General features: G+C 42.0%; 1 protein-coding gene across 1 annotated transcript in view; it reads right to left on the bottom strand.

Moving 5' to 3' along the window:
* The window catches only part of SDK1 (sidekick cell adhesion molecule 1), a 383,954-nt gene that overhangs the window by 126,142 nt on the left and 235,693 nt on the right, over positions 1-22,119 (bottom strand). Inside the window, exons 8-14 of the mRNA XM_053992256.1 lie at positions 18,290-18,373; positions 12,970-13,164; positions 11,659-11,775; positions 11,249-11,416; positions 9,179-9,281; positions 7,931-8,107; positions 21-157 (exon numbers count right to left, since the gene is read on the bottom strand). Of these exons, the coding sequence (XP_053848231.1) occupies positions 21-157; positions 7,931-8,107; positions 9,179-9,281; positions 11,249-11,416; positions 11,659-11,775; positions 12,970-13,164; positions 18,290-18,373 (981 nt within the window). The remainder of the gene's footprint in view (positions 1-20; positions 158-7,930; positions 8,108-9,178; positions 9,282-11,248; positions 11,417-11,658; positions 11,776-12,969; positions 13,165-18,289; positions 18,374-22,119) is intronic.

Below are 22,119 nucleotides of genomic sequence, written 5' to 3'. Positions count from 1 at the left end.
CTGAGAGGTATTTGACTTACTGTTCTCAGAGAGCTCCACCACGTAGTAGAGCACGGGGCTGTTGCCGTCGAAGGGGCGCACCCAGGAGAGCACCACGCTGCGGCTGTAGGAGGAGTTCAGGGTGGCCACGAGGTTCTGAGGGGAGTGAGGCAGCTCTCTATGGAGGAAAAAGGGTAAGAGAGGGGAAAAAGAATAAACCAGCACAGAAAAATTAATCTATATTTCATCCGGCTCCAGTCTTTTAGGCAGTTAGAGGCAGGCGACATCGGCCCCGTGTGATGATGGATATAAAACCACCAGCAGCTATTGTACAATTAAATAAATTATAGACATCTTGGAATTCTTCACAATTTTATCCTCTTTGGAGGGGGGAAAAGAATTTATGCTGAATGTCCCAAGGCTGATGCATAGAACAGCTAATGGACATGTCGCTAAATGTGGCAAAAAGCCAATTTTCATCCTGTTTTTGACCGAGCAAATTGGTCAATAAATTTCCTCTCTCACTTTTTCTCCTGTCTTACAATGATGTCCTACAATGTGACAGCAGTGATACGTATAAACAGTAAAACACATGGGAGATATGATTTAACATGGAATTTTTCATACTCAAGGAAGCAGAAGACATTGACACTATCCACACAGAGCAACTAATCAAAATTACCATATGTATTCTTAGGCTACAGAACAGCTTGATTTACTCACGGATTCAGGCTTATCCTGTCATGGGTAGAATCCTACCTCCCTATAATAAGGATTTTTTTGGAAGCAGCCAACCAGAAAATGTAGTGAAAATGCCTGCAGAAACCCCATGGAAATACAACATAAAACATTTCAAAAACAAAAATAAAACAGCAGCTCAATTAAAATGTGTAATTTCTACACATAAAGGAAATTTGTGGAAAAACATTTCATTTGTACCCATTGGCTGAAAGTGGGAGCTGCATGGTGAAGTGAGAACACTAAATTCTGCTGCAACCCTTAAACGCTGATGTGTTTTAAGAGATAAAAGCCCTTCAGCATTATACTTAAGCATGATTTTTGCTCCTTATCATCCTGGTTCCTAAGGAGAACGAGGATTTCAGAGAGAAGGAAAAGCAGGGAGGGCCAGTTTTTACCCATTCAATCTGCCCTCCTCCCCAGGAAGGCTGAGGGTGACCCTTCCACAGCTCAGGCCAGAGCAGAAAGCCATGAGGGCACTCACATGCTTAAATTAAAAACGCAGCAATTCCTGCTTGTGATGTATTTTGCCACTGAAGACTCAGAGTTATTTAAAAACCGCAACTCCTCAGCCACTCACCAAAATAAATACAGGCTCTGGCGCCAAGCCAGAACAATAAATATGTCCTGGATTTCTGTTTCTACTGGAAGATTGAGGAACATATGGAGAGGCAGACAATAGTTTTATTATTTTTCTGTTAAGCCGTGAATGCTTTTGTTTACGCGTTTCTGATGGATACACACTCTGGAGTTAGCATCAAAAAAAAAAAAAAAAAAAACCCAAAAAAAAAGCTGGAAGAGCCAAAGAGTGGCAAGAAAAACACACAGCTAATGAGGCACCAGAAGCAGAAAGCACTTCCCTGCCCACCTCTCTCCAGGCAAGAGGGGTTGATATTTCCTAAGGCTAAACCTGAGACTCAAAGCCTTGTCTCATCTCATTTGACTTTAAACGCAGAACCAAATTAGCAGCACGGTGACCCCAGGCTCTTTCTGTAGTAAACATGGAATGACACCTCCGGGTGTGATTCAGATCTCAACTTCATTAAATCGCTTGCTTGAGATGCCTTGATGGTGAGGAGTTTAAGTTGACTGTTCTCACTCCTTTCTGGGCGTGCACTGACAGCTCAGACATGGCCACTTTGGGGCTAAAACAAACAAAAATCATGTGTGGGCCCAAAGGGAGTGGATTTTGAACACAGCACAGTGAAATTTTGGATAAACACGTTTAGGGAAGAGGGGAACCTGGAAACAAAGCAGGAGGGCAGCTGACCTGGGAGACAGAGCGTGGCTGTCACTGGAAAGTGTGGGGGTGTAAGATATGGCCATTTACCCAGGGACTACAGGAGTGTGCTGCTTAATTTTGAATGAAACATTAAATTATAATAAACATTAAACCTCCACCACAATTTATCATTATGTCCTAGGCAAGCTGGTTGGAAAAGTTTTTGTGATTAAGCTGGCAAAGGTAATTACTGAAGGGAAGAGTGAAACGTCTTGTTGCTACATGGCTCACACAAGTCCCAGTCCCCACTTCATTTATCACCAGTCCCTGTGGGGAAGAGCTCAGAGAGGCTACAGATCCTCCTGGAAGATGATGGCCACAGAAGCAGCAGTGTGAGAGGAATGGCTGAGGGGAAGCTCACAGCAGATTATCCCCATGTATCCGCTTTTCTGGGAAGCAAGACTTAAAGCTTGGGCTCTTTTTTCAAGTGCACAAGACTCAAAAGACTTTTGAAAAAGAGTTTCCCTGTTTTTCCCTGTTTTTTAAATGCATAGACTGGGTTAAAACCTGGAGTTTTGTTTGCTTAGAATTTGGGTTTAGCAGACTTTTTTTCTCAGATTGACAAGGACAATCAGCAGCAGCACAAGGGAAATGGGCACTTTCTGTTCAGACAGAGATTGAGTAGCGTGAGCTGCTGCCTCCATCCAGGACACCCTATCCACAGATATCACAAATATTGGGTTTGTCTTTACCCAAACGTGTCCATGCTGAACAGCAACAGATGGTGCTCACAGATTTAAACCCCTCGAGGCAGGCAGAACAAGTGCCTAAGAAACACACCTGGACAGAAATGAATATTTAAAGCTCCAAAGACATTTCAGCACAGGAGTGTACCTCTCCCATTGTAGTATGCAAAAACAGAGATTAAAAAGTAGTAATTTCTACTTTAGCATGCACTTTCACTTTGTCTCCTTCTCATTTGCTACCATATACCCTGTGGAAGGGATGATAAATGAGACCTGTACCACCATCATGAATATTCACGTTCCCCAAAGAGATAGTTGCTTCTATTTTTCCTTTAAGAGGATTACTTTTCCTTGCTTCCAACACCCAAGAAATTATTGCAGAGAATTCTAATTTCAACCCTTTCTCAGGGTGAGGAGGACCTCAGACTAGAATTGGTCAGCACCAAGAAAGTGGATGAGGTTTAGAGGAATAACACCCAGAGCACAGAACAGACCTTGACCAGACATGCAAAGTGTAGTTCCATCATTATCTTTTGTTCACTGAAGCCCCAACAGGAAATATATGGGAATTTTTCAATACAGAGTATCTTAAAACCTCATTTTTCTAATGCTGAAGAGTTGCATGGAGGCAAGTTTTCCATAACTTATTTTATGTGATAGCAAAATATGTGCATGGACACTTCAAAATCTGTAATTGATAGATAACCCCAGGGTTAATGGCATTGCCACCAAGGTGACCTGAGGGAACTCTGACAAAGCAATTAACGTAGTGCATTTGCAAGAAAAGAATATGAAGTCATTGTGACAATCTGGGAGAGAAATATTAGCCAGCTGCAAATGATACATGCTCAAAACAGAAACCCTAATGTTTTGAGTCAGCTCATCACTGCCAGAGGGCAGCTGAAAAATTCACTCAGCAAATACAGAGTGTTCTATAAAATTAGCTAAAAGCAGACTATTTGCTGAGAAAAATAAACCAGACACGGTTTGGAGAGACTTCTGAGAAAAATGGTCCAACAGCAGGTAATTAGAGAGACTGTGACTGAAGAGGGGATTACTAAAAAGGCACAGGAGATTAAACAAGTTTTCTTGTCAGGTTCTGAAAAGCCCTGCTCCTATTTTATAATGGACTCCCTCAGAGAGGTCCAGCAGGCAGGGTCTGCTCAGGAGCAGGTGGTTCATCTGCCAGGGCTGATAACAGCACTGGGCTGAGGCAGGCAGGGAAGGCAGCACTCAGCCCTGATGGCTCTGCTGGTAAAAGTTTATCATGGTTTAAATTAACAAACGTGGCAACTGTTGCTCAGGACTTTGCAGTTTCTCTCGCAAAAGAATCCTCTCCAATTCCTGCAAGGCAGCCCCGAGTTTTGAGGCTTTTCTTCTCTCACAGGTCTGTAACAAGGGGAATTTTTGGAATTAAAGGGTTGCCGAGTTCCAGAGTGCACAGATTTATTTCCCATTTCAATCTACTCAGATCTGGAGATGACTTGGGAAAGAGGTTTGAATTTTATGCTTTCTTTTTGCTGAAAACATCTACATTCCTGCTATGTCTTCAATGACAAACAGACACAATGGCATTTATTTCCAAATGCATTTCTGGGCAATATTTCTCCTTTGAGTATCAGTGCACTCAGACTCAGCAGTGAACCTTGAGTCTTGGATGACATCTCAATAGAGAGCTTGGAAAAATAAATAGAAGCCTTCTTTCCAGTGAGGAAAGAATAATATATTTTCAAGTTTGACATTCCTTCTGCTTTCTCTCCCTGGAGAAAGGAGAAGAAATGGGCAATTGGAACCAAGGGATGTGGGATCTGTATCAAGTTACATTTGTAATTGAACATAATTTTTACCTCACACAGCATTGGTCATAGTGATTTTCATTTTAGCAATATTTTTTTAATGGGATATATTGGGAAGAAATTGGAAGAAGTGGCAATTATAAATAGTCCAGTAAAAAGGGTATCCAAATTCATGGATAGATGGCTGACAAAGGCAATACTCTGCATTCCTGGCAACCCACTGGGGTTTATTATAAGTGGTTAGCTCCCCTCTCCTGCTTTTGAAGAAGACAGAACAATAATAGCTCTTTCTCTGATGAAAAGGAACTGAAAGAAGATGAACTTGCTGCCAGGAATAAATTGCCTATTTTTGTATTACACTGTCCTTCCCATATTTTTGCATAGAAAAAGAGCCTAAAAGATTTTACTATATGTTGTGACATAACAGAGCCTTGTAGAGGGCTTTGATTTTCCAACAATGCAGCATTACCATACTTTGCAGTCACATTCATACAACAAAGAGATCCTCTAGCATGGGCTGCAGACAGGCTGATATTGAGCAGTGGGTATCATCAGGCACAGATAGTGGTAATTCTGAATATTTTATACATCCCGAGAATCCTCAGGACATTTTGAGCTGGAATCAGCACAGTTTCTCATCAGGTGAGTGATACATGGTGATAACTCAGCTTTTGCAGCTTTGGGAACAAGCCTTTTTTCCTCTGTATGTATTTCAGGCTGGTGTTTACAGGACTATAAAAGTAAGCTAAATGAAGCTGGGATGTTTCATAACATGCAATTACTTTCAGGCTCAAACCCTGTGACTTTCAGGGATGTGAGAGAAGCAGGGGGCTCATCACCAAATGCTTCTGATAAACAGTTGAGAAATTCTACTAGGAGAAAAACAAAGTCAGTGTAAAATTAAAATCTATCTCTTGCAGAATAGAAACATCACTCACAAATGTTTTATCTCATGCAAATCAAATCAAGTGATGTACATGGAGAATAAACACATTTAGAGGGAAGACAAATGAACGAATAGAGTATCTTGACTAGCAATTAGTTTCTGTGCCCAAGTACCATCAGTGCAAAATTGATGAGCAAGGTAACCTTTGGCTGCACTTTAGCAAGTTCTTCATTAGTTTTCTGGCTTTCCTTTGCAAATATTTTATTTCTTCTTTCATGCTGAGGAAGATGATCCATCCTGCCTGCAGCACCAATGCATCTGTGCCGTGCTATCCGTGCAGGTTCTTCCTGCAAGGAACACCACCACTGTCCCCAAGCCTGGCTTCCAACAAGGGCAGGCAAAGGAAGAGAGAGTTTTCTTTCCTTCTTTTCAGAGATTTGAAAACTGGACCATCAGAGATTAAATAACCTGAAGGTCGACAGTTTTCAATTGAATCAGTTTGAACAGAAATCAGTAACAAACTTATTTGTGTCTTTGGAAACTCCTCTTGATGGGCACAGAGGTGGAGGAGGAACACCCTGGTTCCTGGGAGTGGAAAGGTGGGGGGAGATCTGGAGTTGTCAGGCAAGGCCATTGGTGACTGCTCCAGTCTGTAACTGGTTGAGAGGCCTCCTTTGAACATTTGTCTGCCATTAGTGCTGCTCAAGGCACTGAAGTGTAAGTGCTCATCGATGGGAATGTGCATGCCCCGTTTGTTGATGCTCTGCACGAGGGAATTATCCTGGAGAACAGGGAATGTTATAGATCTGTCATTCCTATACAAGCTGGAATTTAATTTAAGCTTCACTTCAGACGTTTCCTTTCCACATATTTTCTTCTTCATTTCACTCCTGTTGTATCGTGTATCTCTCTTCCTCGCAGATCTGTGCTGCTGAGCCAAACGATAATGATGAAAGCTGCAAGGAAATGCAATGTTTTCTGGCAGTATTGCACTACCTGCAGCCCTGCTTTGAAATGAAATGTCACAATTCAAGGTATTATTGAGTGACTTATCAGTTACTTGATTCCTCTGAAAGAGTGGGTCTGATAGATTCCTTTAATTCCTCCAGGAAAAACAGGAGATGGGCGATCAGCAACAGAACATCAAAGGAACTAGAGAGGCAGGATTAAGAGGCAGTCCCAGTGCATGGAGAGCCAGCCAACACAGCTGGAACAGCTGGGGTGCCTCAGCAGGGCACACAGGACGAGCCTCTCCCAACCAACTCTAGCCCAGATTTTATGGACCATAAAAGAAGCTCCTCAGTGGTCAGTGGGGAACTGCAAGTAAATCCAATTCCCTGTGCTGTACTGGGCTGCACAGGGCAGCTTTTGCTGTTCAGCATTAGGAAACCATCCTGCGGCTGAAGTGTTTAGCACATATTTATGGCTTTGTTTCAAAGTCCAAGCTTTAACATTCTTTTCAGTCTTTACTCTGTGATTTTTCTGCCCTCCATTCAAAAACCGCCTCAGAGAACAGCGAGCGTGGATATGTAGCTGCAATATATTCTGAATTGTCTTCTGCTCTTGGATTCCAACCAGCAGTAAAATGCACTCCGGGAGGAGAGCTGAGGAGTGCTTAATTAGAAAAAGAATGTATGACCGCTCTCGGAAAATGGGCATCTGATGGAGCCTTGGCACTGTCAGAATGATGCTGTATCAAACAGCCCTCTGCACAGCAAATCTCAGAGGTGAACTCATTACACTGCCAACCACACAATTGCCATCTTCTCAGAGACATCAGGCATGACCAGCAGAAACAGATGCAATTTAGTTAAATTAAAGCGTGCGTATTACTCGGGTAAATAAATAAATAAATAACTCTACATAAAACATTACCTTATTTTTTTTTTTTCATTTGATCTGCTCCACACATGTACCAAACCCACAGCTGTTGCTTTTAGTGATAAAAATAAAATGGAAGTGCACTTCACCCCAGTGAAATGACAGAAATAGAAAATATGGAACCATGTAATGACATTTTTATAATCCTTTTTCATAGCTGAATGGCACTTTAAACATTTTTTTTTGTTTTTATTTTTAAAGATCCATAGGAATAAAGAAAGTCATACATACAAATATTTTTTTTCCTGAAAAATGATGTATAAAGAGAATGCAAGAGTAAGCAATGCCCATCCAGGGAGCAGCTATTCTGATAAGTGTTTAACAGAAAAAAAATACTAAAAGGAAGAAAACATTTTCTTGTTTTCAAACCTTGCCATCACAGCACAGCACTTGGGCTTATGGGAAAGCCCTACAGCATGGGGTGATAGAAGGAGCCAGGTCTAAAGGGACCTTAGGAGGTCTCTGGTCCAAACTCCTGCTCAACGCAGGCTCAGCCATGAGATCAGAGCCTTTCAAAGCAATTTCATTAGCAATGAACCAGCCTAAATTTCCCTTTAAAAAACGCCCCACACCAAAACAATCAGAACTGCTGACTCTCCACAACACCTAGAATGAAATGTTAGAAAAATACCTGAGGGTGTCTGAAACCCAGTGCAGGGAATATTTAAGCTGGAGTACTCACATCACTTCCAGCCGAGCTGTCCTGGAGTCGTTCCCTCCGGAAGAAATGACCTCGCAGGTGTAGTCCCCGATGTCACCCGACCACGTCTGGCTGATGAGGAGGGTCCCGTCCTTCTCTACTGTGATCCTGGAACTGCTGGATGGATTTATTACCACACTGTCCTTCTTCCAAAGGTACCTGAGTATTACAATGCTTCTGTTATTGATCACTTGTAAGAGCACCAGAATAGATTTATTTTAACTTTGCTGGAAGGGATCAGCTCCTGTCATCACATGTTAAAAATGACAGGCCCCTGCAGCAGCTTTCAAGAGCAGTGCCTTTTACAAATTCAAGTTTTAGATCAAGTGATCAGAATGAAAAATGTAATTCCATCCAAGATATTAAGTATTTTACAAGGAAAATATGGAGTACCGATACGTGTCCAAGTTCTTAAGTTCACCCCCACCAGAACATAAACTCTGCAGTTTATGGTGGGTGTTGGCCAGCTCTGTAACATTGGGCTGCCAGGATCAGAAACTTTTTGAAGGTTTGCTAGAGCTCATATATCAAGAACACCCCTCCCAACATGTCACAGAGGTGTGGAGAGCCCACAGACTCAATTTCCCACCTCTGAATTTTTATACCCATATTTCTCTTCCCAAAGTTCTTTCTGCAGTTCACCCTTCGAGCAGTCTCCAAGCTCTTCCTTGCATTTTATTTCATTTATGTTGCATTCAGACTACATTAATTTTCATGGCAAATTTATTTTCAAGTTTTGAGTTTGTCTAAATGCTCTAATTCAAATTTTAATAGCCCAGACAAATTCTGGTTTCCTTTACACTGTTAGAACAGACTATAAGCCCAAATTATTGAGTTGTTTCCAAAAACATGGGCATCTCTGGTGTGGCTTTTATGCACCCCAGAGTAAACACTTCTGAAATCCTATTCCTTCTCTTTGGCTTTTACTCTCATTAAGTATCAGCCTCTGACAAGTTGGTTTTATTGATAGTGTATTAACCTTGACAGTAAAATCATGGAAGGCTATATTGAAGTCATGAAGTGGAACATAGCTCATTGTAAATAATACATAAGGCTGAAATGGAAGATGGGATTTCTATGATTAACGATACAGTGTACAACCTTTTAATGCAGTAATCAGGGGTTTGGTGTGAAAATCTGGGGTCCCAAAACTTTTCACCTAATGCTATTCATGCAGCTTAGAAAATTAAACTGGGATAAACCACACAACCAAGAAGTGCCACCACCAACCTGATTGAAATTCTGGGGTCGTGCGTGGCCTCGCAGCGCAGCGTGGCTGTGGTGCCTTTGATCACCGTGCTGTCCTCGGGAGGGCGGACAATGGAAGTGCGATCTGAAAGGAGCACAGCTCAGGTGAAATTACAGCCTTTTGCCTTGGCTATTCACTCAGAGAGCAGCCACCGAGCCTTTGTCATTCAAAGCAAGAGGGGCACTGCTCTTCAAGCCTCTGCTGTGAAGGCTCCTCTTCCTCTACGGACATTGTGACCCCGGTGACACGCGGTGGGGCGCGGAGAGGCACAGCAGCACAGGGCACGAGTTAAGCCCAGAGGAGAAGAATGGTAAAGCTCTCCAAACTCTCCCTTGGCTTGTGCAGGTGTCTGTCAAGGCAACTCAGGGAGTTGAAGCAAACACTTCAGCAAACACAGAGTCAGGAAATGAGCCGCACTTAAAACACAAACAAGACCAAGGAAAATCTGCGCGAAGGAAAACGCACTTGAGAAAAAACCGAGAAAAAAACCCAGCACCCTACAACCTCATCAACTCCAGGACAGTGGAGGAGCTCCTGGAAGAAAAATCTTCCATATCAGAAAGATGTTGTTTACTTAAATGTTTCAGAACACCCTTACTCCAGCCCCTCCTAGAGGCTCAGAACACAGTAATTGCTGTAACTACAGCAACCTGATCCGGTGTGAAAGATCCCATTATGTGTCACACACAGGAGCAGCAGCAGAGAGCGTCAGCTGAGGCAGGGAGACAACCCGGATGAGCTTGGGAGATATGTGGATAATGTTAATAAGTCTCAAATCCCTACAGAGATAATCTCTACTGAGAGATGCACAAGAAGGGACCATCAGCAAAATCAAAAGCTGACTCTGAATGATGGAATTTTTAGCATTACTCCTGATGCACCTATGTAAGGCTTCTGGCTTTATAATGGTGCTGTTGCTACACAAACATTAGGTTATATTCACTTTTATTCCCCTCATGCAGTACAATGAACAGGAACTATCTTTAATACCTGTAAGAACCACAGCTTTGAGAATTAATGGGAAGTATCTCCTTTACTTGATCCATACACCTGGATATCATTCAATTTACAGCATCCTGAAATTTCTACCAACTTGATATTGTCAATAAGACACAAACATGATGGCCACATGACACAAATATGTTACAGTTACTGCCAGGAATGTTTTCAGGTATTCCCAATTTCAAACGGAAAAATGTGGCTGATTTAGCTTGCAGAGTTTGGGGATTAATAAATGCCAAATATGCACCACACATCAGCAGCACAATCAGCACTTCAAGTGCTGGAGAGAAGCCACAACACTTCTGTATTAATCCTCATCATCTTCATTATTTTCAGTTGCTCCTAGTCCCTGCTCAGGGATCATTATTTTGTACCTTGAGTAGTAAAAACCATGTTACCCTTCAATTGAACTCACTTAGGAGTTACACAGGTGAACCTCTTGGATCAGACTCACTTCCTCAACAGAAGAAATATAAAAATATAGAGATCAAGGGAAAAAGGTGGATGACAAAACCATTCCATAGGATGCCCTGTCTCACACCAGTCTGCAGTGGGAGGGATTAGCTGAAATCTGCTGCACTTTGATTTGGCTTCCAACAGCACCCAGAGCCACAAAAAATACAAAAGTGTGAGGAAAATCCTATCTGTTGTGACTGTGGCCCGTCTCAGTACCAGCACAGACTGGTCTGTGCTGCCTGCAGACTCCTGGAGGCAGAAACCACCTGAAACCAGCCAAACCATCTACAAATTAAAAGCTCAGACTTGCAATGCGAGACACCAAAGCAAAACATGAGTAAAACTGTAATTGTGATTGAAGCTCTATTTAAATACACTTCCTTTCACAAAATAGAGATTTATATGCATAATTCTCCAAACAAAAAGGGTATTTGTGATAGGCTTCCTAAAATAGACACATTATTCCTATTAAATCATACAAGTAATGCTATTAACGAGAAAAGCATAATTACTAATGAAAATTTCTTGAGCATACAACAAAAACTGATTAATACTTGATTAAAGTTAGACTTTAAACAAAGCATTATCCTTACTCCACACTGTCAGCATCACAAAAGCATTCAGAGCTCCTTCAGAGTTGGCTGCACAGCAAGTGTAATTGCCAGCATCCTGCAGGAACACGGGCGCTATCTGGAGCCCTCCAGACTCGAGGAGAACGAAGCGAGGAATCTGCACCGAGCCACTGGCTAAGATCTGCTCTCCTGAAACACACGGGGGAAGCAGCATGGTTAGTGTCAGGCAGATCAGGGATCAGGGACTGCAATTCCAGCTCTCCCAAAAATGTTACATCCTGCCCAGGCAGCCGGCTCCCCACAGCAAACCCGCTGCTCATGGGGCCAGGGGAAAGGGGAAAGAGGCACTGATTGGATCCACAGGATCTCAGCGACAGGAATGGACAGGAAAATGGGGATTACAGCTCTTCTACACGTTAATAACTGGCTACCTTTCTTCCAGGAGATGGCAGGTCGTGGAGCTCCTGAAACTTCACAGGTCAGTACTGCAGTCATCCCCTCGGTGACTGTGGTGTCCTCTGGGGGCTGGATAAAGGCTGGCTTGATGTCTAGAATAAAAAATTCAAACCAGCTCAATGCCTCACCTCTCAGAAAGATCCTTTAATTGATATCGTGGACTACTTTACATCCACTTTTATAGAGCTGATCATGGAGAAGGACATGGCAATAAGACATGAAAATCTTTCAGCAGTGACTGTAACCTTTTCTTATTCATCTCCCAGGAATTGCCTAATCCTGTTTATTACCTACACAGAAAATAAAAATCTATCAGTGCTTGTACCTGTACAAGTAAGATAGGTTAAAGAAAAAGGAAGATAAAGCTCAAAATGAGTGTTTGGGGGGAACTTGAGAAATATAGATAAACAAAACTATTTTCCTTCATCTTCATAACAGAGTTCTTTAAGATGAAACGCAACTTGAGAGAGGCATTAACTTTGAAACTTAAATGTCAGCCAAAAGAATTTAGAACCTGAGCCTTATCCAAGACATTTTCTAAGTTTCTTTCTCTCTTATTTTCCCCCAGTTGCATTTTATTGCAGTTTTTTCCTGCAGTTTCCTAGATCTATATTGAACTGGGGCTGATTTATTTTCTGAGGCCAGTAAGAATTCTGGTCAGTATGTGCAAAGTGCTTTTGGGCTAAAAATCAGCTTCCTGAAGGAAGTTTAATATTACAGAAATGACTGTTAATAATCATTGTTAAAAGAGACTACTAGGATTTGTAATTCTTCCATAGAGAAGCATGCACTTCATTAACAAAACCATTTAATCTGACTCTTTGGCCAAAAAACACATTTAACTTGAACTTTCTTTCTTTTCCCTGACCAAATGCAGTTGCAGACAAAGGCAAATAAAATGATAGCATGCACAATCATGAAGCAGTAGCTCAAGTTCAGAATGGAATTACATTAGAGTGGAAATTGGAAGGAAACAAAGGAAAGATAAAAGTATTTCACAATTAATTTTTTTTTTCTCTTCACTGAAATCTCTTGTTGCCATGTGAAATAGGGGAGTTCACCTCAAGCCAAGCTCTCCTGATGTCACGGAGAGCTTTTCCACACGATTCAGCAGATTGCTGAGGCCACAGGGGCATTTTGGAGTTCCTTACAGCTGGGGCAGCTACCCTCGACAAGAATTCAGAGCTCTGCGGGTTGAGCCAAAGCAGCTCTGAGAAAGGCGATGGGTGTGGGGTCACCTACAGGGATGACACCTCCTGCACCCCGTGCCAGCACTCCTCACTCACTGGTGACATCCAGGTAGGTGTAGGTCTGGATCTCCCCAGCCTGGTTGCTGGCGAAGCACTGGAAGATGCCGGCGTCCTGCGGCCGCAGCGCGTGGATGCGCAGCCCCCCGCTCAGCAGCACCTTGTACCGGGGGTTCTCCAGCCTGCTGAGGGGAACTGAGTCCTTGTACCACACCAGGGTGGGGATGGGAACGCCTGCTCAAGCAAAAATAAATCACTATTAGTCTTTGCAGAGCATGTTTTAGGTCATATCCCTGTTTTCCCGTCTTTCTACGCCGATTATTTGTATTTTTTCCAAGCTGCTTTAGATAAATGGAGGTTGCATCTCACATTATCAATGGTAATAACACACTGCAGGACGTGAGGGAATAAAACTAACAGATACTAAGGGGGAATGTTGAGAAAACATGTTATCAAATTACTTTCTTCACCCAATCATATTTCATGCTACTACAAAATAAGATTTGGAGCAATTTCATGTTGAAAGCTAGAATCATGCTCCTTAAACAGCAGCAGTGTGGCAATACAGCCAGTCTGTAAGGCTGTTCCATCCCAAATAAGATTCCTCTATGCTTCTGTAGCTAAGATAGCTGAAATACAAAGGAAATGGCAAATTACACATGAAAAATGAAGTGCTCACATGGCTGTACTTGAGTCCCAATTTAGCAGCTTAGTTTGAGCAAATGTACAAACAACATATTGCCAACAATAAGATAGCTTTAAATTATTATTATTTTCACTCAGTCTCAAGCTTCACCTGCTATTTGAAAAAAGCAGGCATAAAGAGAAATAAAATTCCTAGCCTAGATAAAACTTACAGTCCCATTTATTCCTGTTTTCTTTCATGTGCATGTTCCACAAACCCTGACACAGTTATTTCACACATATTTTTGTTGCTGTCATGTCCCTGTCACCTGGGATGAAGTGGCTGTAAATTTATTATACACAAATAGTGTAGGACTCTCTTTTCCTCAAGAGATGTCAGGGGCCTAGAACAGTCTTAGACAGCTGTTCCCATCCCACTGCTCATATCAGACAATGTTTTATGTTTACATCCCAGAAATCCCCACTGGATCAAATGCTGGGGATTCTGTGCAGAGATCAGAAGTGAGGCAGGTATTTTATTACATGATTGGATAATCACTGAGTAATTAAGATTGGAAAAGACCTCCAAGATCATCACCTCCCTGGACATCCATCCCCTTCCAGTATCTGACAAACCTTCCTGTGAAGAAATGCGTCCTGATGTCCATCCTGACCCTCCTCTGGCACAGTTTAACACCATTTCCTCTCATCCTGCCCTTTGCTCCCTGGGAGCACAGCCTGACCCCTGTCTCACTACAGCCTCCTGTCAGGGAGTTGTGCAGGGCACAAAGATCCCCCCTGATCCTCCTTTTCTCCAGGCTGAGCTCCCCCAGCTTCCTCAGCCTCTCCTCACAGGTTTTCCACTCCAAACCCTTCCGTTCCTTTCCCTGGACACGCTCCAGACCCTCAACGCCTTCCTGAATAGAGGGCCCAGAACTGGCACAGCACTTGAGGTGTTTTTGAACACTTTTCACTTAAAGCCTCAGACCTACACTATTTCTTGTAATAAGGTAAGAGACCACAAACTTAAATTCATGGGTGGGTGAAATTTGCCCAAATAGAGAAGAAGTGTCACCGAAGCATGGAGGATGGGATGTCACTGATGAATTGAGCATCTGCAGACAATGAATTTCACTGCAATGCTGGCAGTTACTTGATGTTCCGAGAGTTAAAGTGCCATGGGAAGATCTATATAATCATCATTATAATTTTAAAACTCCCAGAGTTAAATACTACTGTGTGATGCTTCCATTCACATATTTTCTCAGCATACTTATTCTCTTTATACAGACAAAAGCTGTATTAACTCTGGAAGGAATGTACAAACAATGTATGGAAATGACTGAAAAACAACATCCAATTGCTGTTGTTGCTTTTATAAACACCTATCATTTACTTCAATCACCTCTGATGCTTTTGTTCTGCTGATAAAATAAAATGTACTCATAGTGCAGATAATCATCTCAGGAAGAAACCCACTATGTAGAAGTGCATTGTCTGATAGAGAATAGACGTGATGTAGGAGCTTGCAATAGGCATAATTTAAATTTCATACAACAGCCCATATACAGAATTAGCGTAAATTTCAATGTTCACAATTCTCGGTGAGAGTGTTATTCATCTCTTGAAAATCCTCCTGGGCAAATACAAATTATCACTGAGTAATGAAGAAACAGATGATGCAAAATGGAATAGTTCTCCTGATGCTGAGAAGCTTGGAAATTATTTCAAGTTTAAATAATAGCAGCTCCATTTTCCCACACATTAGACTTGATAGGCAGCAAGGAAATAATGAAATCCTGCATTCAGAACACTCAAACCTTTAACACTGGTGTCATTCCATAAATCCCATTCTACTAACAGTATTGGCAAACCTTCTAATCCTATAATCACTGTGAGATACACCTTCCTATCACCAACTCAGCTGACAAACTGAATATTACCATCTCTATTTCTCTACGTTTCAGTTACGGGTATCTTCCTCCACTCAAAGTTATGAGTCTGAATAATAGGATCTTATCTGAGCACTCTGATGCCTGTCAGCAGCATTCATCTGGGCTTTGGTGATCTTCCCAGAGAGATTTGTCTTCCAAGTTGTACATACGTTCTCTTCTAATTTTGCTACCTGTTTGGCTGTAAAAAATAGTTAAACCCAGCTTTTCTCATCTTCTACCCAGCCCACAACCTTTCCTCTCCACACATCCACCCAGAGGAATTTTGCTTTTTTCTGGTGAAAAAATTATGAAGAGAAGAAAACACTTTAAAGACCTTTTGCACTCTACCTTTCCAAGCAGTATCGGCCCAACCCTACTGCTCAGGAGGTGAGAGTGGCCTAAAAGACTGGCAGTAATAAATAAAATAACCTTATTTCTCAGTTGTGTGCAGCACTATTCATTTTTCATAGACAAATTAATCTAGTGTCAGGGGGGAGAAGGGAAGGCAGGAAACAGAGACGCTGGTTCTGGCTTTGCTACTTCTTCTGTAACCTTGGGCAAATAACTGAGGAACCCGAGGCTCAGCTCCTCCATCTGTGAAACAGCTGCTTGACTCTCTGCCAAATTTTACTTAAGAACCTCGATGAAAGACTCAGAATATTCACTATGTCATCTTTGTTATTTATTTTTTACCGCCTCCTCTAGATCCCAGTGAGTTACTGGGGAATCCCCAAAGCATCTCTTCCATCTACTTCTCTAAACAGGTAGAACTGAAGTCCAATTAACTGTGCTCCCCAGACACCACCACCACTGCCTGCAGCTCGAAACTTTCCACAAGCAAATCAGAAAGAGCATTTAAAGGAAACCCATTGAACATTCAGGCAGCATCAGCCACTGCTGGAAGATAACCAGCAGAGCCTGGTTCCTGTGGCCTGATACCCTGAAACTCCATTACAGGGAGCAGGGAGCTGGTTGCTGCAAGTTGCAATTTTATTTACAGTTAATCTCTGCTTATACTGTGAAATTAATCTGTCTCTCACACATCCATAGTGCACGAAGTCTTGGCAAATGGGCTTTGTGCACACAACCTGATGGGGCTAGGGGAAATACAATCTGTCTTCCATTTGTAGCAAAGGTAGAGGGCAGCTCTGCAGCTTCCCCAGTGCTTTGTTCTCCCAGCTCGGAGCAGAGAGGCAGCAATCTTCATTTACCCTCTTTTAAAGTGCTGGCAATTGCTAGATTTGTGTAATAATGGATCAAAATTCCTCTGTGTTTAATTCTAGTACTGCCCCTTATATGTATTATAGATACTCAACAAAATAATCCATAGGGAAACAGGTTTTCATTCTCCTGCACCACATTCATTAGCAAATCAGATGTGCACTAGAAGAGCTGAACAGAAATAATGAATTTTTTCTAATAAGGGTTCCCATATCTCCACTGAAAATAGTTATGAGTGCCCCATTAACCCCCTTGGGAACTAAATTGCTCAGAGAAAAAGTGAGGGTAGAAGGAAGAGTTGAACTCAACCTCATGTCTCTCTGATTCCTCCAGGTTTTGGGTTGGGTTGTCTTTTTTTTTTTAATTCATGAAAAATATTTGAGAGAGCAGATGGGCTCCTGGGGAACGCCACTGACAGCAAGTCCTGCAGTGTTTTGCTTAAAAAGCTATTAATGAACAAGAAGACATTGTCTCTTATCATCTGATTGCTTTATTTCTGTAAGAGCTTTTTGTAAGAGATCTCATCATAGGCTTCTGAAATTCCAAATCAGCCACAGCTCCCTTAACACACACACTTGCTTATCACACAGTTTGCAAAGACTCCTTCTAGAAAAGCAGTGCTGACTCTTTCCTACATAAAACACGGGGAAAAATGCTTAAATCATAGTGGCAATAAAACAATCACGCAGCAAAAATGTCTTTATTGGCTCTGATTTGGAGGAAGACACCACACAAATAAGCTGTTAGTTAGGTCTGGGTGCTTTTTAAATCAAGGATGTGATAATTTTCCCTAAGGACCTCATGGCATTTTATGCGTGTTGCTTCTCAAACTCAGCACCAGGGAAAGTGAAACAACAAAATGTTCAGTCCCTTGTCAGAGTCACGTAGAAATTTGGTGACTTTGAGAAACCTGCTCTTAACACATGATGACAACATCTCCTACCTAACACTGCTGAAATAGGTTGGGATTGCATTTCTGTGGAACTCAACTTGAAACCTGATTTTAGTCAGGTGGAATTCTAGACTTTTGAATCCTTTTATATTAATAAGCCACCTACCAATTAAAAACTGCCTGTAATAGTCCTCTTGCAGATTTCATAACTACATTCAGATGTCAGAGTTACTGACATTTCTATTCACTATAAAAGATCCCTAAGTTTTAGAAGAAAGGGCACTGTGGCTGTTGAAAATAAGGACTGTTTGCATTGCAAATGATGGGTTCCATAACCACGCTCTCCCCTCAGCCCATTTTCTGGCTCAAGATATTTACATCTCTTCTCTAATGACAACTGTGAAGAACAGGCAGGATCCCAGAGCGACAGGAGCAGGAATTGTGCTCCCCATAGACAAACATCAACATGCCAGCATTATTCCAAATTAAACTAAATTACAGGAAATACCCAGTTCTCCAAGGGGAAAGGACAACCCTCTTCCTTCTATATGGGACCTGTGATAATCAGCAATAACACAGAGACTTCTAAACATTAAAAACTTACAAAGATGGTTTATGTAAGATGATTTCTTCCAAACTGGACAGACACACGCCATCAATCCAGGTCGGAACACTTTTGTGCACTCACCCATGGCCTGGCACAGGATGTCCACGTCCTTCTCCACCTCAGCCAAAATCACATTCTGGGGTTCAGCCGTGAAATACGGAGGTTCTTGGGGAAAGCAAACAAAAGTCAACAAGCAAAGCCCCAGCAAAGTGACAAACAGGAGCTCATTAAAGAATATTCATCACAGAATCTCTCCACAGGTGGTGCATTTGATGTAAGGGGTTACAAACAGATTTTTTTGTCTCTATTTGGAGGTGGGGTTTTTTTTGGTAGTAAAAGCATCGTAAAAACAAGGCCTGACAATGTTTCCTATGCTGAGTATGAATTCCAGACTCAAGTCAATGGAAGGTAAAGATTTAGGAGTTTGCACTGCAAATTAATACTCAGAGCAGGGGCTACTTTTCATTTTATAGGGCTGAATCATGGAACATGTTAATTTTTTGCTTAGAAAGGCCCTCCTGAGAGGTTTATAAAAGTTTATATTTACAATGTACATTTTATAAGATAGTTTACTTCAGTATCTAGACTGCATTTCACCTCAGCAAAGCATGAAGTATGTCAAATAAAGTGCCATGGCATGTCACAGAGTCGACATCAGAGGACAAGTGCAGCATAATTAAAAAAAAATCCTCTCAACTGTTTCATTTCATGAAAGCAAACAGATTTAATGCTTTAATTGAAGTTATAGTAATAATCATAAAAATCCCCACTTTATCATTAGGGCCAAAGAAAAGATATTAGATGTTTAATTAAACAAAGACCAGACTGCAGAAATTGCAGAGTATGCTGGCATGTAACTCTTTCTTCTATGCAGCATAAAATTGAAGAGCATCATGTCAAAGTCCCAGAGGCACTAAGGTTGCAGTTATTATCATGGTAACTAAAGACTATCATAGTTTGTTCAATGCAATTATCATCTGAGTACTGGTTTTAGAAGGATTTTACTTGATTATAAATGCAGTTCTCTTGCAGCATAACAAAACTCAGAGGTAACTTTTAGGAAATACAGAAAAGGCAATGCAAGGAGCTTGTGAAATGGAGTTATTTGTATTTCCATTTTAAGAAAATTGAGTATGTTTTAAAATATGTAGGAAGCTGCAAGATCGAAGGTCATCTGAGCTGACCTGCTCTCAAACCTCTTCACCAACACGACTGGAAAAAAGAACTTGTGGTTATATTACTAGGGCATCAGCATATTAGTAAATAAAATCAAAATAATATAAATTTATCATGCAAAATCTTGTTGCTACCTGCAGTATAGCAAGCCAGGCTGTCATTGCACAGGAGTGAATCAGGAGGCACCAGGTTAGAACAGAACCTCTCTTTTCCCAGCAGTTCTTCCCTCTCACTACAATAAAATACTTGCTTGGGTGTACAGAACTGGGGTCTTGTCTGAGCACCAATGGATATTACAATTCTGTATTCATTCCAAATAAAGCCAATCAATATTAGTCTTCAGCACGCCATGCAGAGGAGGAGGGGAGGTTGCAAACAGCCTGGAATAGTTGTTTACCCAGCAAAACCAATAGAAACAAGCTACCTGATTTATTATATTCTAATAATATACATGTGTTAACATTATTGATCCTCACTGCCTAAATATAAAGCTATTAATAAACATGCATAATAAGCTGTGATTTATTGCATATGATCTCATGCGTTAATCTCAACAACAAATTGAAAAGCTGAACATTTAATTGAAATTCACTGATGGCACACACTTTGACATGTTTGATCAGCTAAGTTGCTGAGTCCTCTGCCATTCATCTAGTCCACGTTTTACTCTGAGCACCCTCCTTCCTCTCTGCCATCCTTCCAGCCTTGCCTGGTGTTTTCCTTGTGCTCCATTTCTCTGGATGTTAACTTTTGAATTTCTAAACTTTCAGCCCAGTGTCCTTATCTACGTGTCCTGTCTGTGGCCGCACAGGTCAGTGTCCACACGTCCATCTCTCAAAGTAGAATTTGAATCTTTCATTCCATGGCAATTTGCTGTGATTGTGGGGTGAGGACAAAGCAACACTGGGCCAGGAAGGCATCCAGACACACATTCACAAATTCAGACATTCCCTTCTCAGTCTGGGCTTCTTCTGTGAATGTCTGTCCAGTCACTGAAGTTTATCTTTTGCTTAGGGAGGTCCTGACTGCACCTTTCCTTTTATAAAGGATTCTGCCCTTAACGGGCCAATCTCTAAACTTGGCAACCTTCAGCCACCAGCTCTCAAACTTTCTCCTGGATCAGCAACATACTCACACACCAGTGATAAATTTGCAGATTTATCTTCACTGTGGGCCTGCAGTCCAGCTGCAAAGCACTCAATGTGACCTCAAAGATGCTGGTTCCATGACCTCTGTTTATGTGCTGCTGCTGCTGCACAGCTCCTGCAGTTACACCTGGCATATTTACACAGTTGTCTTTCCCAGTGTCCGTCCCAAAATCCTAATCTGCAACCTGTGCCCCTTCCTTTAAATCCCACACAAGCTGTTTGTCACCCTCAAGGAAACTTCTGACATTAAGAGATGCTTAGGGGAGCAGGTATCAAGCAATGAATTACGTGACAAAGAGCCTGAAGTCAGTGACAACTGTCACTTAGCAAACGGGATGTGATGTTCTAAAAAGAAGACTCAGATCAATTTTTTTTCTGAAAGAAGCAGTGAGAAACAGAAGCAGACAAGCCAGAAAAAGAGCAGGAGCAGCAGAAAGATGCAATGTAAAGGCCACAGGCAGATCCCAGAGGACTTTCGGTGCCAACAGATTTGATTTCTACTCTTGAAGCCCAGACTCACCTTTTCCCCCAGACTACAGCCTGCTGAACTCTGTCCACAGCCACTCCAGCAGCTGGAGGCACTGCCAAATGTGACACCTGACACAGAGACAGCAGCTGCCCACAGATGAATCAGATCCTATTCTTGAAAGATAAACACTGATACAGAAAACCTTCCAGGAGCAACTCTGCAATTTATGGCCTGTACTGACCAAAACTTGAGACAAGCCTGGGTGGGATGGTGAGGCTGATTGATAAGGGATTTCGGGAAGATCCAGAATAGCACATGGACAGCAGAGCTGTGGTGAAGTCTAACAGATGTGGAAAATTAGCCTTGGTGGTGCAAGAAATGAGGGAATTCCAGGAATATTGGTGTAGGGATACCCTAAGGGGTTTTGAGACAAATAAAAGAGTGATTACATACAGAACCTCATTATGGGGTTGGAAGTGACCCCTAGAAATTACCCAGGCCAGTCCCTCTGCTAAAGCTGGTTCATCCAGGGCAGGCTGCAGGTGTGTTTTTACCATCTCCAGAGAATGACACTCCACAACCTCTCTGAGAAGCCTGTTCCAGTGCTCTGTCACCCTCCAAGTAAATAAGTCTGAGTTTTCCATGCAGCTGGGCAGCTTTTCCACACCCATGTGCCATTCACCAGCAGCGTGGATGCTCTAAAGGTCCTGTGAAGTCAACAGAACTCGGGCTGTGGAGGAAACAGCTCCATTTACAGGTGCTGGGCAACTGCAACCTCAGCTCCTCACTTTTCAGAGGTGCCAGATGTATCATCTGATAGGTTTTGTGACCAAGGGCCTGAATGCCCAGCATTTCTCCCAGCAAGGGAGAAATTCAGAGTATCTGAATTTGGGTTGTACAGCACCTGGTGAATGACTGCCAGAAAGAGGCCATAAAAATGCAGCACTATTTATAGGGGTCAGATGGCATTCTGAGGGGGCATTCTGGGTGGCTGTATACATGACTCCACTGCATATTTATAAGGCTTGGTTTGAATCACACAGTATGAATTTAACATTTACTGTTGTAGGCAATAATCATGCGTTGAAATTTAATATGTGTGGTGAAATTATAACATC

This window comes from Vidua macroura, chromosome 16 (assembly GCF_024509145.1).
Source record: "Vidua macroura isolate BioBank_ID:100142 chromosome 16, ASM2450914v1, whole genome shotgun sequence".
Classification (NCBI taxonomy): Eukaryota; Metazoa; Chordata; class Aves; order Passeriformes; family Viduidae; genus Vidua; species Vidua macroura.
The sequence above is the reverse complement of the archived record's forward strand: the minus strand, read 5'-3'. Positions and strand labels throughout refer to the sequence as shown.